Source organism: Ornithodoros turicata, chromosome 5 (genome assembly GCF_037126465.1).
Source record: "Ornithodoros turicata isolate Travis chromosome 5, ASM3712646v1, whole genome shotgun sequence".
Taxonomy (NCBI): Eukaryota; Metazoa; Arthropoda; class Arachnida; order Ixodida; family Argasidae; genus Ornithodoros; species Ornithodoros turicata.
Window position 1 is genome coordinate 74,886,011 of NC_088205.1, and position 15,033 is coordinate 74,901,043.

Consider the following 15,033-nt stretch of genomic DNA (forward strand, 5'->3'; position numbering starts at 1 on the left):
GACAGATTCGGAAGGCACTTCCACGACTTTGTTCATTTGTTTGTGCCCCCCAAGCTGAGAGCCCAGAGATCCACGATTCACCAACGCACCACATCACCTTGAACAGCACGTTGCTGGAAGGGCTCTCAAGAATGGAATGCTGATCAAGAGGATGAAGACAGCAGCCGGCTAACCACTCTGGCTGCACTCGATGATCGTGATAATAGCTGCAGCTGCCTAGATGGTCCCGGTGGCATCAGCATGGTCTACCTCTACGATACCAGTTACTACACTGCTACTGGCAGGCATTGTAAGGTTCTGTGCACTGCCTGGAGAGGTGTCGCCGCGAACCCTCTGCTCAAAGACGAACTGTCAATTCCAGGATAATTATCACTGACAGGAATTTCAGCAGAAAGCTAGGGAATTCCTAAGGTGGTGTGACACCGGTACCCCAGACCATGTTTTTTAATCCTTATAATGTATATTAAAAAAAGCTATGAGAGAAGCATAGGTGTAGTTTTTGCAATGGAAACTGCTCTCCAGCGGTGAATCACACCATGTCATAGTTATGATTTATTTGTTGTTGTTGTTTTTGCGGTTTGATTTACACTGCCAGGCGGGCATCCTCTGGAAGAAAGTATGTAAGAAGCGTGTTTTGTTTGGCTAGTTGGTACATGATTACTGAAGAATTTAGCGCAAAAAGACGAGACCATAGAAGGAAGAAGCGATAGAAGAAGAGAGAAGAAGAAGAGACTATAGTAGCGCTCGTTGTGTGTGTGTTTCCTTCTACGGTAGAATCTCGGTGATACGATCACGGATGATACGAATTATTTTCCGGTCCCGGCCGGAATACCTATTCTTCCCATGTATTTCAGTTCAGATGATACGAACGCTTATAAAACGAGCCGAGGAGCGACGTTCCCCCGTGACGCAAGAGTGCGCTAGTCATGCTTCCCCTCTCCTCTTCCATTTGAGGAGGGAGGGAGATCCTCACCGCGAATTCCCTTACATCATGTTACACAATGCAAGCAATGACTCTCCCTTTGGTGTTGAAGGATATACGATCAAAGGGATTACACGGCCCTCAACCCAGGGGCGGATCCAGACCCTCGGTTTTGGGGGGGGGGGCGGTTTCTTTGTCGGAGCGCGCAGTGGGGGAGGGGGAGAGGGAAATTCAATGTATAAACTGACGTTTTGGGGGGCGTTCGCCCCTCCATCCCTTGGATCCGCCACTGCCTCAACCTCATCACTTTATCTTTTCACACCTCTCGCCACAATAAACCACGAAGCTGTGTGACATTGCAGTCGTTTAGGAAAAGCGAGACCAGAACACGTGGAGGGAACATATCAGGACAACTTCTGGCAACATTAGGCGTCGTCACCGTTCTGCAAGTCGGCTTCACCTACTTCTTGCGTGCTTTACGACAAGCTCGCTTTACGACACAGTCGCGCGACTCGCGGGTGGAAAGCACATGCTGGGCCTTTTGAATCACCTCGCGAATTTCGGCAGCATTGGCCAAAAAACGAAGACGCAAAAGCGTTCGACTAACCTCTTTCACTGAGAGTAATGGGTTTGTTTTGATACGAATTTCGGATCATACGAATATTTTCCGTCATCCGGCGAGATTCGTATAATCGAGATTCTACTGTATCGACTCGTCTTATGGCGCTAAATTCTTCAGTACGAAAGTACGTAACCGCAAGTTGACTGATTACCTAAAATTTATTAACTAAGCCTTAGAGAATTTCGAGCAAAAGCGAGATCAAAGAGTGGGAGAAAATCCGCCTTGAAAGCCATTCCGTGTTTTAAAAATACTGAAACGCGCACATGCGTCCAGATCTCCAAATTTTGATATGTAAATGAGCCAAAACCGAAACCGCAGCGACAGGAAGTGCTAAAGCAGAGGCTTGGGAAGTGCCTACCCTCCGCGTACTCCTAGTGGCCGGCATCCACGTCGATGATTTTACCCCGCGGGAATGGGTGGTGTTCACTGACTCTAAATCTGCGCTGCAAGCAGTTGAAAATTCTTGCATCCGAGGCTCACCGTTGGTGATGGATGTGTTAATGGCTTACAACCTTGTGTACGAAGCAGGGCACAGGCTGGTTCTCCAATGGGTTCCAGTCCATTGCGGTGTCGAAGGGAATGAACAGGCCGACAGCGCCGCAGAAGCTGCTCTCTCGTCTCGGAGAGACGCGTATTGCGCTAGTGAGAGGAGATCGTCGCTCCGTACTGCGACGCCTCGTGAACCCCCGGCTTTCCGCCAATGGACTGCTGACACTCTCCCCCCTAGCTATGCTGAGTAGAGTTGACCCAGCGCTCGCTTTCCGCATGACTCGACATACCTCTCGTCAAGATGCCGCATTAGTTCATGGAATGAGCCTCGATGTGGCTTTTACAGGGCAGTGGCGTTACCGCTTGAGACAAGTTGGTTCTCCCCAATGCTGTCACTGCGGTGCTGTAGAAGATCTAGAGCACGATGAAAGATGGAAGTCACTGAAAAGGTTAGCCAGGCTGTAGGACTCGAACCCACATCTTCCGGATTACCGGTCCAGGGCTCTACCAATTGAGCTCAGCTAACACACCTCCCCAACGACTTCCAAGGGCTTCCAAGGGACTTCCTAGAGCCCATTCTTCTCCATTACCCACACCTTCCCGAACCGTACTCTCCGCACCCCTCTCTCACAATATTGCTTGGTCCACATCCAGCCCAGCAGCGCTCTGTCCTCAAAGCTCTCTTAACCTTTCTAGATACCATAAGACTTCGATCCTTATTGTGAAGGGGCTCATTATTTAATTCCCCAGATCACCACCAGCAATGGGGTATAGAGTATCGCCGCCTGGCGATGAAACTCCCCGTTCATCATCTCATAATAAAGCTGTTGTTCTCCTTGTATGTTTCGGTGTTTGCACCGCGGCGCCGTGGCTGTGGCTGTGAGCACAGTATACAGTCGTGAGCAGATGGAGACGAGAAAGAATGAGAGACGGGAGGTGAACTATGCGTCGTGGGCTGAATTCAATGGAACGTAGCCAACGTTTCTCCGGAAAGTATGTCGGAAAAACTCAGAGTCAGTGTTTGGATGCGATCCCTATGTTAAGCATGACCTCTGAGACATCACCAACGAGTTGGAGACAACCAATGTTACCTGCTCTCGGCCATGCCGCTGGTCTTCCATTTAACGTATAGATGAGACCATAGAAGGACACACACCACACGTACGGCCGTGTTCTTAAACCAGCCTCAACACCTTCAAGTAGGGAAGGATGCGCTCCCCCGCTTGCGGAGAGTGCCGTATTCTTAAACGACCCTAGACTCGACACTCTGCCCTGACTCCAGTGTGTGGAGGAAAGAAGCGTTCTTCCATTTGAGGCGCCGTTGGGGAGGGGGATGAAAGGAAACGTTAGCCCGAATACTGTCGGCTTTCTATTCCGTAGCAAAGAAGAAGAAAAAGTCGGCTTCAAGGAATCAAAGGCGCTGTCGGGTAGTACTCGAGAAAAGCACGAATGATTTCCTCCGTGCGGACAGCGCTTCGTGTCAAGACAGGCTACAACGCACGAAACCGGACTCGAGGAGCAGCCTGAGTGGAGGGTCGAGTGAGTGGAGGACCGTTTGAGTATACACTATAGCGCCCGTGGTTTCAATGCAGCGCCCTCTCCGACCCTCCAGGGAAGGACCTCCTGGAGCAGTCGTCCTTCACTCGAGCACTATTCTCGTCCTCAGGCGTCTTTCATACCACCTCTAAAACGTCAAATGTTACATTTAAAATAACGTGCTCCACGCCCTTGTAGAGCTGTTCGTTGACTTGTAAGACAAAGACGATCAACTCCGCGAATGACATATCGCCCGCCCATAACATTCGGCAAACTATATTCCAGGAAGGCTCCAAGCTGCTGCGCTCTCAATGAAGCACTAGCGCAACCTCGATGGACTTGAGGAAAGCGTGGAGGATTTCCTCTACACGGGGGGCGTTTCGAGTGGAAGTCTAGTCTAGTAACTCCCCGTGAATCCTTTTCGTTCGAAATCGATGTATTTCCGAGTCTTCAGTATTTTCTTGCGGGCACAGGAAGCGCCTGCGGGGGCAGGTGCATATTACGGGAGGCTGCGTTCGCTACGATCGGCTCGCGTGACATTTCGTGGCGTTGCGACAGGAAGCCGCGTGTCGATGACGGGGAAACGGGAACGCCCTCTCACACTGTTCTCAGATTGACGTCGCGCGCGCACGTCCTTCTATGCGGGAAAGCCTACTTGCGCGGATCTCGTTACTTTCAGATGCCTAAAATCAATCATACCGCTCGAGCTACTGGAACCTAATGCATGGATCTGGTAAAGTTCGAAATGCATTACCGTGTGCGCGACAGAGATCAAGGAATCGATGCTTGGAGGGCAAACTATCCCTTTAAGAATAACGGCAGTTAGGACTCACAAGTTCCCGCCAGTAGCAACGCTTCTCCGGTTGACGGTTGAGGAGCCATTTGGCTCCGAGGCAACACCGGGCCCTACTGTGTGTAGTGCTCGAGGAAAGCGCCAATTATAATTATTGATTTACTTCGCTCTGGGGAGTTTCGAGTCAAGGTCGAATTGTGAAGCACAAAACATAGTCTCAAAAGCACAAAACCGGGAGCAGGACGTTTCCTGAACCCCATTATAGTACTGTTCTGTCGCCTATCTCGGTTTTCAGTAAATACAGCTTTTACTGACCTTTTCAGTTTCCATAAATTTCTCGTACAAGGACAAGCGAAAAATCGGCTTTATCTGTCACCGCGCAAAGGCGTCACAGCAAAATTGATAAAAGTTGACAAAAAGTACGCCCCGCGAAGAATCAAGAGCATGAAACGCGATCTCCTGTTCCGGGTGAGCTGAAGTTGTAAGTACTTTCCGAGAATGCGATTATCATATGTTATGTCCGTGCTATATATGTCGCAGTGGTCCGACGGGTGCCATAACGCGTTCGCGCGCGCAGCGAGTGCATGAATGGAACTGGAGATTGCTTATAATTTATTCACTCCAGGAATGAAACACATCGAAGCCATAATCCGCGCCATGGTGCTTAACAAGATTTTGAGCAGTCGAGCAAGCACACACGGGCAGCCGCAAGCGGAAAGGGTTTGTGACAGCTTAATCCCAGCGCCATATAATATAACATGGGTTAATTGACAATTATGTAGGGTTTGGCTAGTTGGTACGACATAACTGGAAGGAGACAGCGCAAGAAGACGAGGACAGTGGGACACGATACAAGCGCTGACTAGCAACTACAGGTTTATCGAGTTGAAACGCATTTAAATACACAAGATGGTCACGGCGTTTGCCTTGCAAGAAATGAAGCTTCTTTATCACAGAGGCTGACAGACGCATGGCTAACGCACATATCTTTTCTCTTCCTGATATGATAGCCTTCAATTATTTCTCGAGTTTGTTGTCTGTCAGCTTTGTCTATACTATCACCGCTGAATTGAACAAAGGCTGGCACCCGCATCTACTGCGATGAACGCTAAGATGACCAGATGACGTGCCCTTTCAGAGAAGCTCGGTGCTCTCTTCTTCACACACCGCCTCATTTGTCCTACATACAACATCTTTTAATGTCAATATTGTGGAGCTCACCAGCGCAGTATACTAGTCTATATATTTTCTATTACTTTTACACGGCCAGAAAAATAAAAATCTCTTTTTCCCTTCATGTTATCGGGTAACATCTCGATCGATCCAAACGTTACTCGATATCGATCTTATCTTATATACCTTATCTTATCGGTTCTTACTCGACCGTTCCACGTCGTCGGCTGAAACAGGCAATATAATTCAGTAATGTCTAGCTCAGATAGCCATAGTTGCTTCGCGGCGCTAGCACGGATTTAAAAAAAAAAATCCAGCACAGCTTTTAAGGGAAGGGCCTTATACGACGCGAGCCGCCGATATTTCCAACAGAGGCTGTTCTTCTTCCGGGGTTTCTGTTCGAAATGTCGGCGTCTCTCCGTCCTGAGGATCAAGCTGGATTCACACGTGCGTTTTTTAAACGCGTTTCGCGCTCGCGGCTCTCGAGAACCGCTCCGTGCTGCAGCTTCGGAGGTGGTGGTGATAGGGCTTGCCGTTGTCGGCCTCACGTATGTGGGCAACGTCACGACTCACGTCCTGGGGGAATGTGCGTCCTGGGCCGACTTCTAAGGGAACTGTGCCGACATATGTCTGAAAGCGTCTGAGGAAAACCCAGGAAAAACCCCAGACAGCACAGCCGGCACCGGGATTCGAACCCGGGTACCTCCCAGTCTCAACGTGACATGGCCAGCACGCTAACCACTGAGCCACGGGAGCTTCGGAGGGCAGAAACGTGAACGCTTTTCATCCGGCCAATCGGAGTGCTCGCGGAGGGCTTCGTTCGGTGACGCCGGGTCTTCCCTTTTGTCCCCCTTTTGTCCTTTTCTGTGTGCGCGTGTGTGTGTGTTTAGTGCAAGTGTGATATTGCGATTGAAATCCTACCGCTTCGACGAAGACGTCTCCGACCTTCTGTTTCGTGTCCCAGGAAGAGAGCCTCTGTCGAAGCACCTCCAAGAAGGACTCGTGGTGGGCCAGAATCTCCGGCACTTGGTAGAAGATCTCGTCCACCAGCGAGGCGTCCACCATCGGAGACCACTCGGCACTCTTCAGCGGACGAATATATTTCTGTGACAAACAAAAGAAAAAAAAGTACATAAGTCAGCTAAAGGGCTTGGCAGATCAGCGCTCAAAACGTTGTGTGTTTCCCTGTGGAGCTATGGGAGAAAAGGTGTGATTACAATAGGTCCGTGGTACCGGTTTTTATACCATGCAGAGAGGCGATACTGTCAAATCGCCTTTCTGCGTGAGTGCATCGGACAAAAAAGGAAGAAACTGCCCCTATTTTTTTTTCTTTTTCATGATCAATCAATCAAAAGACCACCCGGATACCGCGCATAAGAACAGCAGGGATTACCTGATATCCCTACACTTAACCTTGTCAATGCCTTGTGATTGTGAGACATTGTGTGTGATTTTTCAGCTTTAGTTTAGTATTAGTTTAGTTTAGTTTTAGTTTTGTGTTCTTCCTTTTCCTTTTTTTCCTTCTCTTTCCTTTTTCTTTCCTACTTTTCGTTTTCTTCCCCTTTCTCTTTTTTGGAATAGCAAGCCGACCTCCGTCTGGCTGACCTTTCCACACTTTCTGTAGTCGGGATTAGGACGGGCTCACCGAAGAAAAAAAAAAGACATGGAGGAAGCAGCCAATTTCTTATTCGCATAATTATTTTCTCCGTCTTTGAAAAAGAAGGATCCTCACGAGTAAACTGCACACTGACGCTTATGAAGTTCTAACATAAAAGATACACAATAAATACAGCAGGACAGAAAAATGCAATGTCCAACACACTGTTCACTGCAGGCTTGATGAGGCTATTCTTCGGCAGGTTACCTGCCGTCTAGCGTAACTAAATCGACTGCTTCGTTGTCGGAGCCCTATCAAGACGCTAGCATAAAAAAAAAGGCATCAAGCAAACGCTCGTAAACACACAAAACCACACGCAAAATAATGCAAAGACGTGTAACTTAATACCTGTCCGACTGCGGTCGTAAGGCCTCAAGCCGTACAATTCATTCATATATTGAAATCCGAGTTGTGCACACGCAAGATACGAACACGGAGGTATGTAGACCAGTTGTCTGGTCGTAGTAACAACGTACTTTAATGAGATACAAACGTAAGAAGGAAGGAAGGGATCATCTTAGTTTAAAGACCATTGAGGTCAAGTTCGCTTGCGCATGGCCAGCACTTAATGATGTACAGGCACTGCAACTTGATTCTTCTTCCTACTTGACTTTTCACTTCCGATGCTACTTTTATGACTTTTACATTTTCGTTTTAATGCGCGGAACAAAAGCGGTCGTAGCTGTACTTACTTGAATCTCTTTTTGCGAATCATGTATAACTGTGTTCTGATGCTTCCATTTCCAGTTTGATTTCAAACCGACGAATAATTGAATTGAATTGAAAGTGAAGCAATAAGTAAATGAAGACAGCCTTTCCAGAAAACTATACTCGGCTACTCCAGATCAGAACACAGTAGTTACTAAGGAGCACCAAAAAGAGAGGAGAACAAAGGCCATCAATAAGCAGGGGGAACGAGCACTGTGTTGCCACTTAGAGTAGCGTGGATGCGTAAGTGGATCCATTCCCGTACGCGACCTCGCGGGGACAGTTGCACAACAATTCCGATCCCGTCCCAGAATCCACATGTAGAAATCCCGAAGTCCCGGGATTGCAAAAACGGCTCGGAATTCCGAACCCTAGTCGACACAAGCGCGATGTCCGCTGATCTCACTCGTTCGAATATTGCTCTCAGAGACAGCGTGATACAGTCAACTGTGGTGATCCAAACCTCTTGCGCAACTTCAGGTTCTGTCCCTCTCTGCGCCCAGTGTGCGTGCGTAACAGCGCGTGCCATATCACGCTATGCAAGCGCGTCTCTGCGCACGAGAGGAGGCAAAGAAAAGAGGGGCCACGTGGCAAGCCAAGTAAGGGGGGGGGAACTAATCTAATACTATATACCCTGGTCGTTACTTGTGCACATGGCTTCGTTGGCTTAGACTCTTTTTGTTGCTGACACCGGGACCATGCGCGAATGCCCATGGTCCTCCATTATTTTTGGTGGACAGCCAATGAGGACACAGCCTTCACGAACGGGGAAAGGAGGAAGCTAGTGGAAGGCGCAGTCCCTCGACCTACTCTCACAGCGTATTCCCTGTCCCGTCCGACTCAACGATACCGCGTGAGACGAGCTGACTCTCACAAGGTGCTGTCACGTACTGCGGTGGTCTAGAAGATCTAGAGCACATTCTTCTTCATTGCCCACACTACCAACCTTCCCGAACCGCACTCTCCCTCTCTCCCACTCTCTCAAAATTGCTTGGTCCCTGGCAAAATCCAGCCCACCAACGCTTTGCCCTCAAAGCTCTTTTGACCTTTTTGGACACCATAGGACTTCGATCCTTATTGTGAAGGGGTTCATTATTTCATTTCCCACATCCCAGCAATGGTGCAGGGTATCGCCCCTAGCGATTAAAACTCCCCATTCATCATCTGAAATAAACCTGTTGTTGTTGTCTGACTCTACCAATAAAATAAGTTAATGAGCGGTCTTGCGGCCTGCTCCCCCCTTCGAAGTAGGTGCAACCAACTCCTTCTCAATCGGACTTAATACAGAAGATGACTAGATTTTGATATCATTATAAAAGTAGTTTCTCTTCATTACTGACTAGCGCAATCCACGAATTCCGCTCCGCAGGCTACAGAACAGCGACTGGAAACGCTTCACGTAGCAAGTGGTACACCGACAAAACACCAGAAGCAGCGAACACCAACAACACGTCTTTCTTTTCGTGTTTTTCAGCCCCTTGATGAGGTGTTTACGACATCCGACAGAAGAGTCAGGAGCAAAAGCCACGCGCAAGAGGCGCCCAAAGCAGCGGTTCATTCAGGATATTGAATCAAGGGAGGCCTTCCGCATTTCGTCCTCGAAGAAAGGCCTAACGTCCCAAGACGCGGTCTTCGCAATAGTCGCCCAGGATCCATCTTGAAAGAAGAACAACAGAAGAGAGAGAGAAAGAGAAAGGGGAGAATGAAAGAAATCGTCAGCGCTGGAATGCACGTGGAAAGAAAGCCAGATGAAAAGAGAAACGAGATTGCAAAGATGAGAAAAATGATGCTCTGTACTGAGAAGTAGGACGGCTCTCTTGAGGAAGCCGGGAGTTGATGTAGAAAGAATGTAATGTGAGGGTTATGAGATTGGACGACTTCACCGATGGTTATGGTGAGAGGCATGCAGCAACTCGTCTTTGGATATGGATGAAACTTTTGTCCCTTGTTGTGAAGTATGGGGGGGACGTGACGTAACGACTAAGAGTCAGTCAATCAGGACAGTGTTTTCATCGGCCGTAGCCAATCGCGAACGTGCTTTCAGCGGTCGTAGCCATACATGGAGACTATAGCCACCGTCAGCCGCATGGGCAGCCACTGTTCTCTGCGAGTATGTGAACGTTCCGCGTACAAAATGGGAAAACGAAATAAAGCGCAAAATGGTCCCGTATATTTCGCAATACTAATTTTCGCGAAATGGGTTTCGCTTTTAGTCTACAGGTTCAAATTTGCGAAGTTAGCTGCTATCATTTGTGAGTTCAGTTCGCCGCGGAAGCAGCTCTTTCGTATCGGAAGCGGGCGAGTATTGCGCTGCTGAGAGGAGACCGTCGTTTCATTCTTCGACGCCTCGTGACAGCCCTGGCTTCTCGCCAATGGACAACCGACATTCCCCCCCCCCCCCCCGATTTATGCTCTGCAGAGTTGATCGCACACTCGCTTTCCGCATGCCACGAAACACCTCTCGTCAAGGGGTGGAGTATCGCCCCCTAGCGATGAAGCTCTTTATTCCTGATCTTAAAAATAAAGTTGTTGCTGTTGTTTGCGAGTTCTTGGATTCGCAGAACGGCTAACCGTGGTAGCCGACGAATTCTGATTATGCGTGTCCACGTAGCGAAGGAGGGAAAGGAGGCATTAAGCCGGCCTTCTGTATACCTAAGTGGCGTTGTCAGTACTAGAGTATTGAGCACCGTGGTATTGAGGAAACGAGGAATTATTTTGCTACGCGTCGTAGTTTGGCTAGATATGAACGCTTGATCACACGTACCCGGCAAGCTGACCATTCCCATTCGCAGTCATAAGCACATGACCTCTCTCGCGCTTCCTCACTGGCGAAGACGCTTGCCGTGACGTCAGAGCCGCAAGAGGTTCGGGAGGACTGGGAGGTACCCGGGTTCGAATCCCGGTGCCGGCTGTGTTGTCTGGGGTTTTTCCTTGTTTTTTTTTCCTCAGACGCTTTCAGACATATGTCGGCACAGTTCCGTTAGAAGTCGGCCCAGGACGCACATTCCCCCGGGGCGTCAGTCGTGACGTTGCCCACATATGTGAGGCCGACAACGGCGAGCCCATTCACAACAACCACCAGGAGGTTCGGTATTCGCGGTGCCGAAAAACTTCGGATGCACCAGGTTCACATCGACGCAAATAATTGGCTCTTACATCTCTCCGGAATAACTTGAGACGAAGTGTCACGACCCCTTTAAGGTTATGCAATAATTGATATCAACTTTAGTTTACCTCTGCGTTCTTTACCACGATGGAAAGCAACTATTCTCAGGTGTGTGGGTTCGATTCCTTCCGCTGATGTGTGGCTCTATTCTGGCTTATTGCGGGCCCTTTATGCGCCGTACTACGCTTCCACGTGGACGTTCACGTTGATTTTGCGTGGATGATTAAAAGAACTTATACTGTACATAATCACGAAAGGAATAAAACTGACTGACTGTTCACTTTTCAATTACCATTCATTAACGTTTGCGACACTACAATTGAATTACATCGCATTCAGACAGTAGAGGAAATTGAGAAGTAACGTCCTCAAGTATGACACACAGAATAAAGCATTTCTTTCCCATAACAAAGGAACATGTGAAGCAGAGGGAACAAAGGAAAAATTCGAGTTTCTATTGGAAAAGACAAAGACGTCCTTTGTTGCACTGGACTGATTGAAACAAAAGAGGGAAACATGCTGACAAAAGGAAGCGATGAAATACACCTCAAGGCAGTGGTGATCAAGCAAGGATCTTGCAACTGTGATGCTCCACCGCCGCTTTTGTGACATTTCATTCGTTATAGACACAATGTCGTTCATGTCTTATTACCATCCTCAGCCCTTTGTGCGACGGAATTCGAAGAAAAAGAAAACAGTGAAATAAAAATCACGAAAGACATTCTGCGAACCACTTTCTTTTTTTCTAACGAAACATTGCTGCAGACGAATCCTTTTCTTAATCCAATTAATGTACGCAGGCGCAAAATTTCTTCGAAATCACTGTTCGTCCTCGTCATATAGTTCCAATTCAGTAGCCTTTGTTATTTCGTATTCTGGTTCTGATTCCTAATTGCATTACGTTCCGCTAAATTGTTTTCGTACCAGTGAGTTTCTATGTTGCTACGTTGACTTTGTGGATTGTGCATACATACTATTTCTGACTGATCGTCGGTTTCGTTGAAAGGCTTTTTTCTTCTTTTTTTCTATATAGATAGTCGCGGGGAGCTTCAGAGAATCTCGTTAAAAACTTGTTTCGTGCTTTTGTGCTGTAAAATATTCCTACGAATACTTCCCTGCCCATGATTTAAGCACATGGATCTTCTTATGAAGCAAGTGAGTTTTCATTCGGCACTCATTTTCGTCCACAACGATACCTTATCGATTCGCATGAATCTATTCAAAGGGGGGAGGGGGGGGAGTCGAAGTAGCTTGCCGTTGTTGGCCGCAATCAAGTGGGCATCGTCACGACTATAGCAAAAAAAAAGGGGGGGGGAGAGTCTATTCAAAACAGAACAACTCGCTTCATCGCTAACCATTACTCGTCACTTATGTCGGTACCAACACTAAAACACAATTTTTGTCTTTCTCTTCTGGAACATCGGCGCTGCATAACAAAGTTATCGCTATATCACAGATTTCTCCGCTCATTTCCACCCCATCTCTCGTTCCGAAGTTATTTTCCCACGCATTGTTACGCACCCCAACAAAGTTAAACGCTTCAATTGAAACACTAATTTGTTCCCGAACTCATTCTTTTGTAACACTGTGAATGGCTGGGACGACCTCCCCCCCCTAACCCTGCACTCATCGACGATAAGCGTACCTTCCGCAAGCAAATCCTCACTCTTGTATCATGATCATAACTCACATCAACGTATGTATAGTGTTGTTGATTTATTGTGTTTATACTTTTTTCTGTACGCATTCATGTTTTTTCTTCTGTTTCTTTTTTTTATTGTAACACGGTGTACACTGTTCTATCACACTTTAGTATTGTATAAAACTGTGTGTAGTAAACATTCCTTTCTTAATTAGTATCGCAGTGTTCTCACCCCCCATGTACTGTCCATTAGGACCCATGGGCTACTATGATATAAATAAATTGATAAATTTTGTTCTACATACAGTCTCTCCTGGCGTTTGGGGGCTTTCGACTGCAGCATCGGAGTTATTCGAATATATTCGGTTGGAAAGAGACATCGTTTCGATTTGAAATTCGAATATACACCATCCAATACATGCCATGGAATTTCATGGCGAGATCTGAACAGCCGCATCAGTGACCTATAATCCGACACTCTCATATGGCGGAGCGTGTGAAATCACTAGGGGTTCATCCACGAACCAAACTGCTTCATATACGGGTTAGGGCTAATTCAGTGGCACTCCTAAATATAGGTAAGCTAAATAATATCGTTCGTACGCTTCACGATGGCTCTTTATAAAAGTAAAAAGCGTTTCTTTTTTGTTTTGCTTGTGGGCTGAAATATGCGCCGGATTGCATGAGGTGCCATATTTCGTACCAAGTGTAAACTCGACAAAAGCCGCAAGGCAGATGCAAACAATGGTGCCGCGGTGTTAGAATTGTTGATATAAAGAGAAAAATAATAAATCGACGATTTTTTTTCGCATAACTTTTTTATTCACACAATAAACGGTTAAGGCTCGTTGGTGGTAGCCAAGGTCGCACTGAAGACTTGAGAGGCGGTGGGTTCGAATCTTACCACCGGCTGCGCTGTCTGAGGTTTACCCTGGGCTTTCGGAAGACTTTCCAGACGAGTGTCGGTACAGTTCCCCCTGAAATCGGCCCAGGACGCATACTAACCCCCCTCCTGTCCCCCACTCCTTCCTGCTGTCCTCTCTCCAGCTGTCCCCGTCTGTACGTCGCTCATAGCCACAGTTGCTTCGCGGCGCTAACATGAAATTTTTAAAAATAATAATTTGCGTTCCGTTCCTCACTCGCATATTAGGCCATGAGATTTGAGAGTTTAGGGCACAGTGTAGTAAGATAAAGGATAATGATTTTTGTCCATTGCTGTGAAACGTGGAAACGAAAACTCAACAGTCTGCTAATGAGACGCTTAAAGAGTGTGGTATATGCCAACCCATCCCACGTGGAACGCTCAGATCCCCGCCCTCTATTCGCTGCAAGATCGACCTATGGAGGCGACACCGTCAGCTTTCTAATATCTATAACACGCCGGTCGACGTCAGGAGTTATGATGGTTCTTTTCCGTAATTCTTGTGTATGTATACCGGAAGACCACTTGTGCCGCTATGATAAGATACCGTTCGGTTCCCCAATACTTCACCAATACTGCACTAAACGCGGAATAAACGTGCAAAAGCAGACGACACGAGGAAGCTATCCAGACTATGGTAGTTCATTGTTTCTCCGCCGCGCGCAGACACCGTTTGATCTCGGAGCGAATAGCGCTCCTTAACTTACAAAACCCACTTAAGTACACCGTTGCACTAAACCGTTTCTGATGCCAACTAAGCGTGATCTACGACAGGGAGTTTTAGGATATTGTAAGCACCTCCGATTCCATATCGCTGTCACTCAATCAGCAACATTATCTCACCCACCGCAAAGGAATCAGGCAGTTGGCATATCATGTTTTCGGAAACGTTATCGTGCAACTTCTACGTTTCACTAAAACTCTCTATTGTAAGGGTGCATTTTGACGTTCTCCGTACATTCACCAGATACGGAACCCTTCCGCCGTTGTTGCTGCGTACCGCAGTTATTCAACGAAATTGCCGTTCGTCGATACTGCTGAGACGACGACGAGAATTATTATTATCATTTTTTTTTAGACACAAGTACTATTACAATAATTCTGGGGTGTAGCAGTTTCGTCACGTTCATATAAAGAATGCTCATTTCTTTCTTTTCTGTGCTCGAGATCCCTGTATGTGATTCTGACTGGTAACCAGTACACCACGCTGTATATATGTCGTCATGTCATAACATCTGCTGCTGACGCTGGGCCAAGAGACACAAGACTTCGAGCTTAGACAGGCCCGCATACCGACGTACATTCTCTGCAGAAGAATAAATAAAATAAAATAAACAAATTAATAGTCGATCCGTCATTCGAAACAAAACAAAAGTCCTAAACCCATGACAAACTAACACGAA

The 15,033-nt window shown here is 47.3% G+C and overlaps 1 protein-coding gene across 1 annotated transcript in view; it reads right to left on the reverse strand.

The window, feature by feature from the left end:
• LOC135394808 (rho guanine nucleotide exchange factor 17-like) overlaps positions 1–15,033 on the reverse strand; it is a 159,899-nt gene that overhangs the window by 23,661 nt on the left and 121,205 nt on the right. Inside the window, exon 4 of the mRNA XM_064625805.1 lies at positions 6,457–6,639. Within this exon, the coding sequence (XP_064481875.1) occupies positions 6,457–6,639 (183 nt within the window). The remainder of the gene's footprint in view (positions 1–6,456; positions 6,640–15,033) is intronic.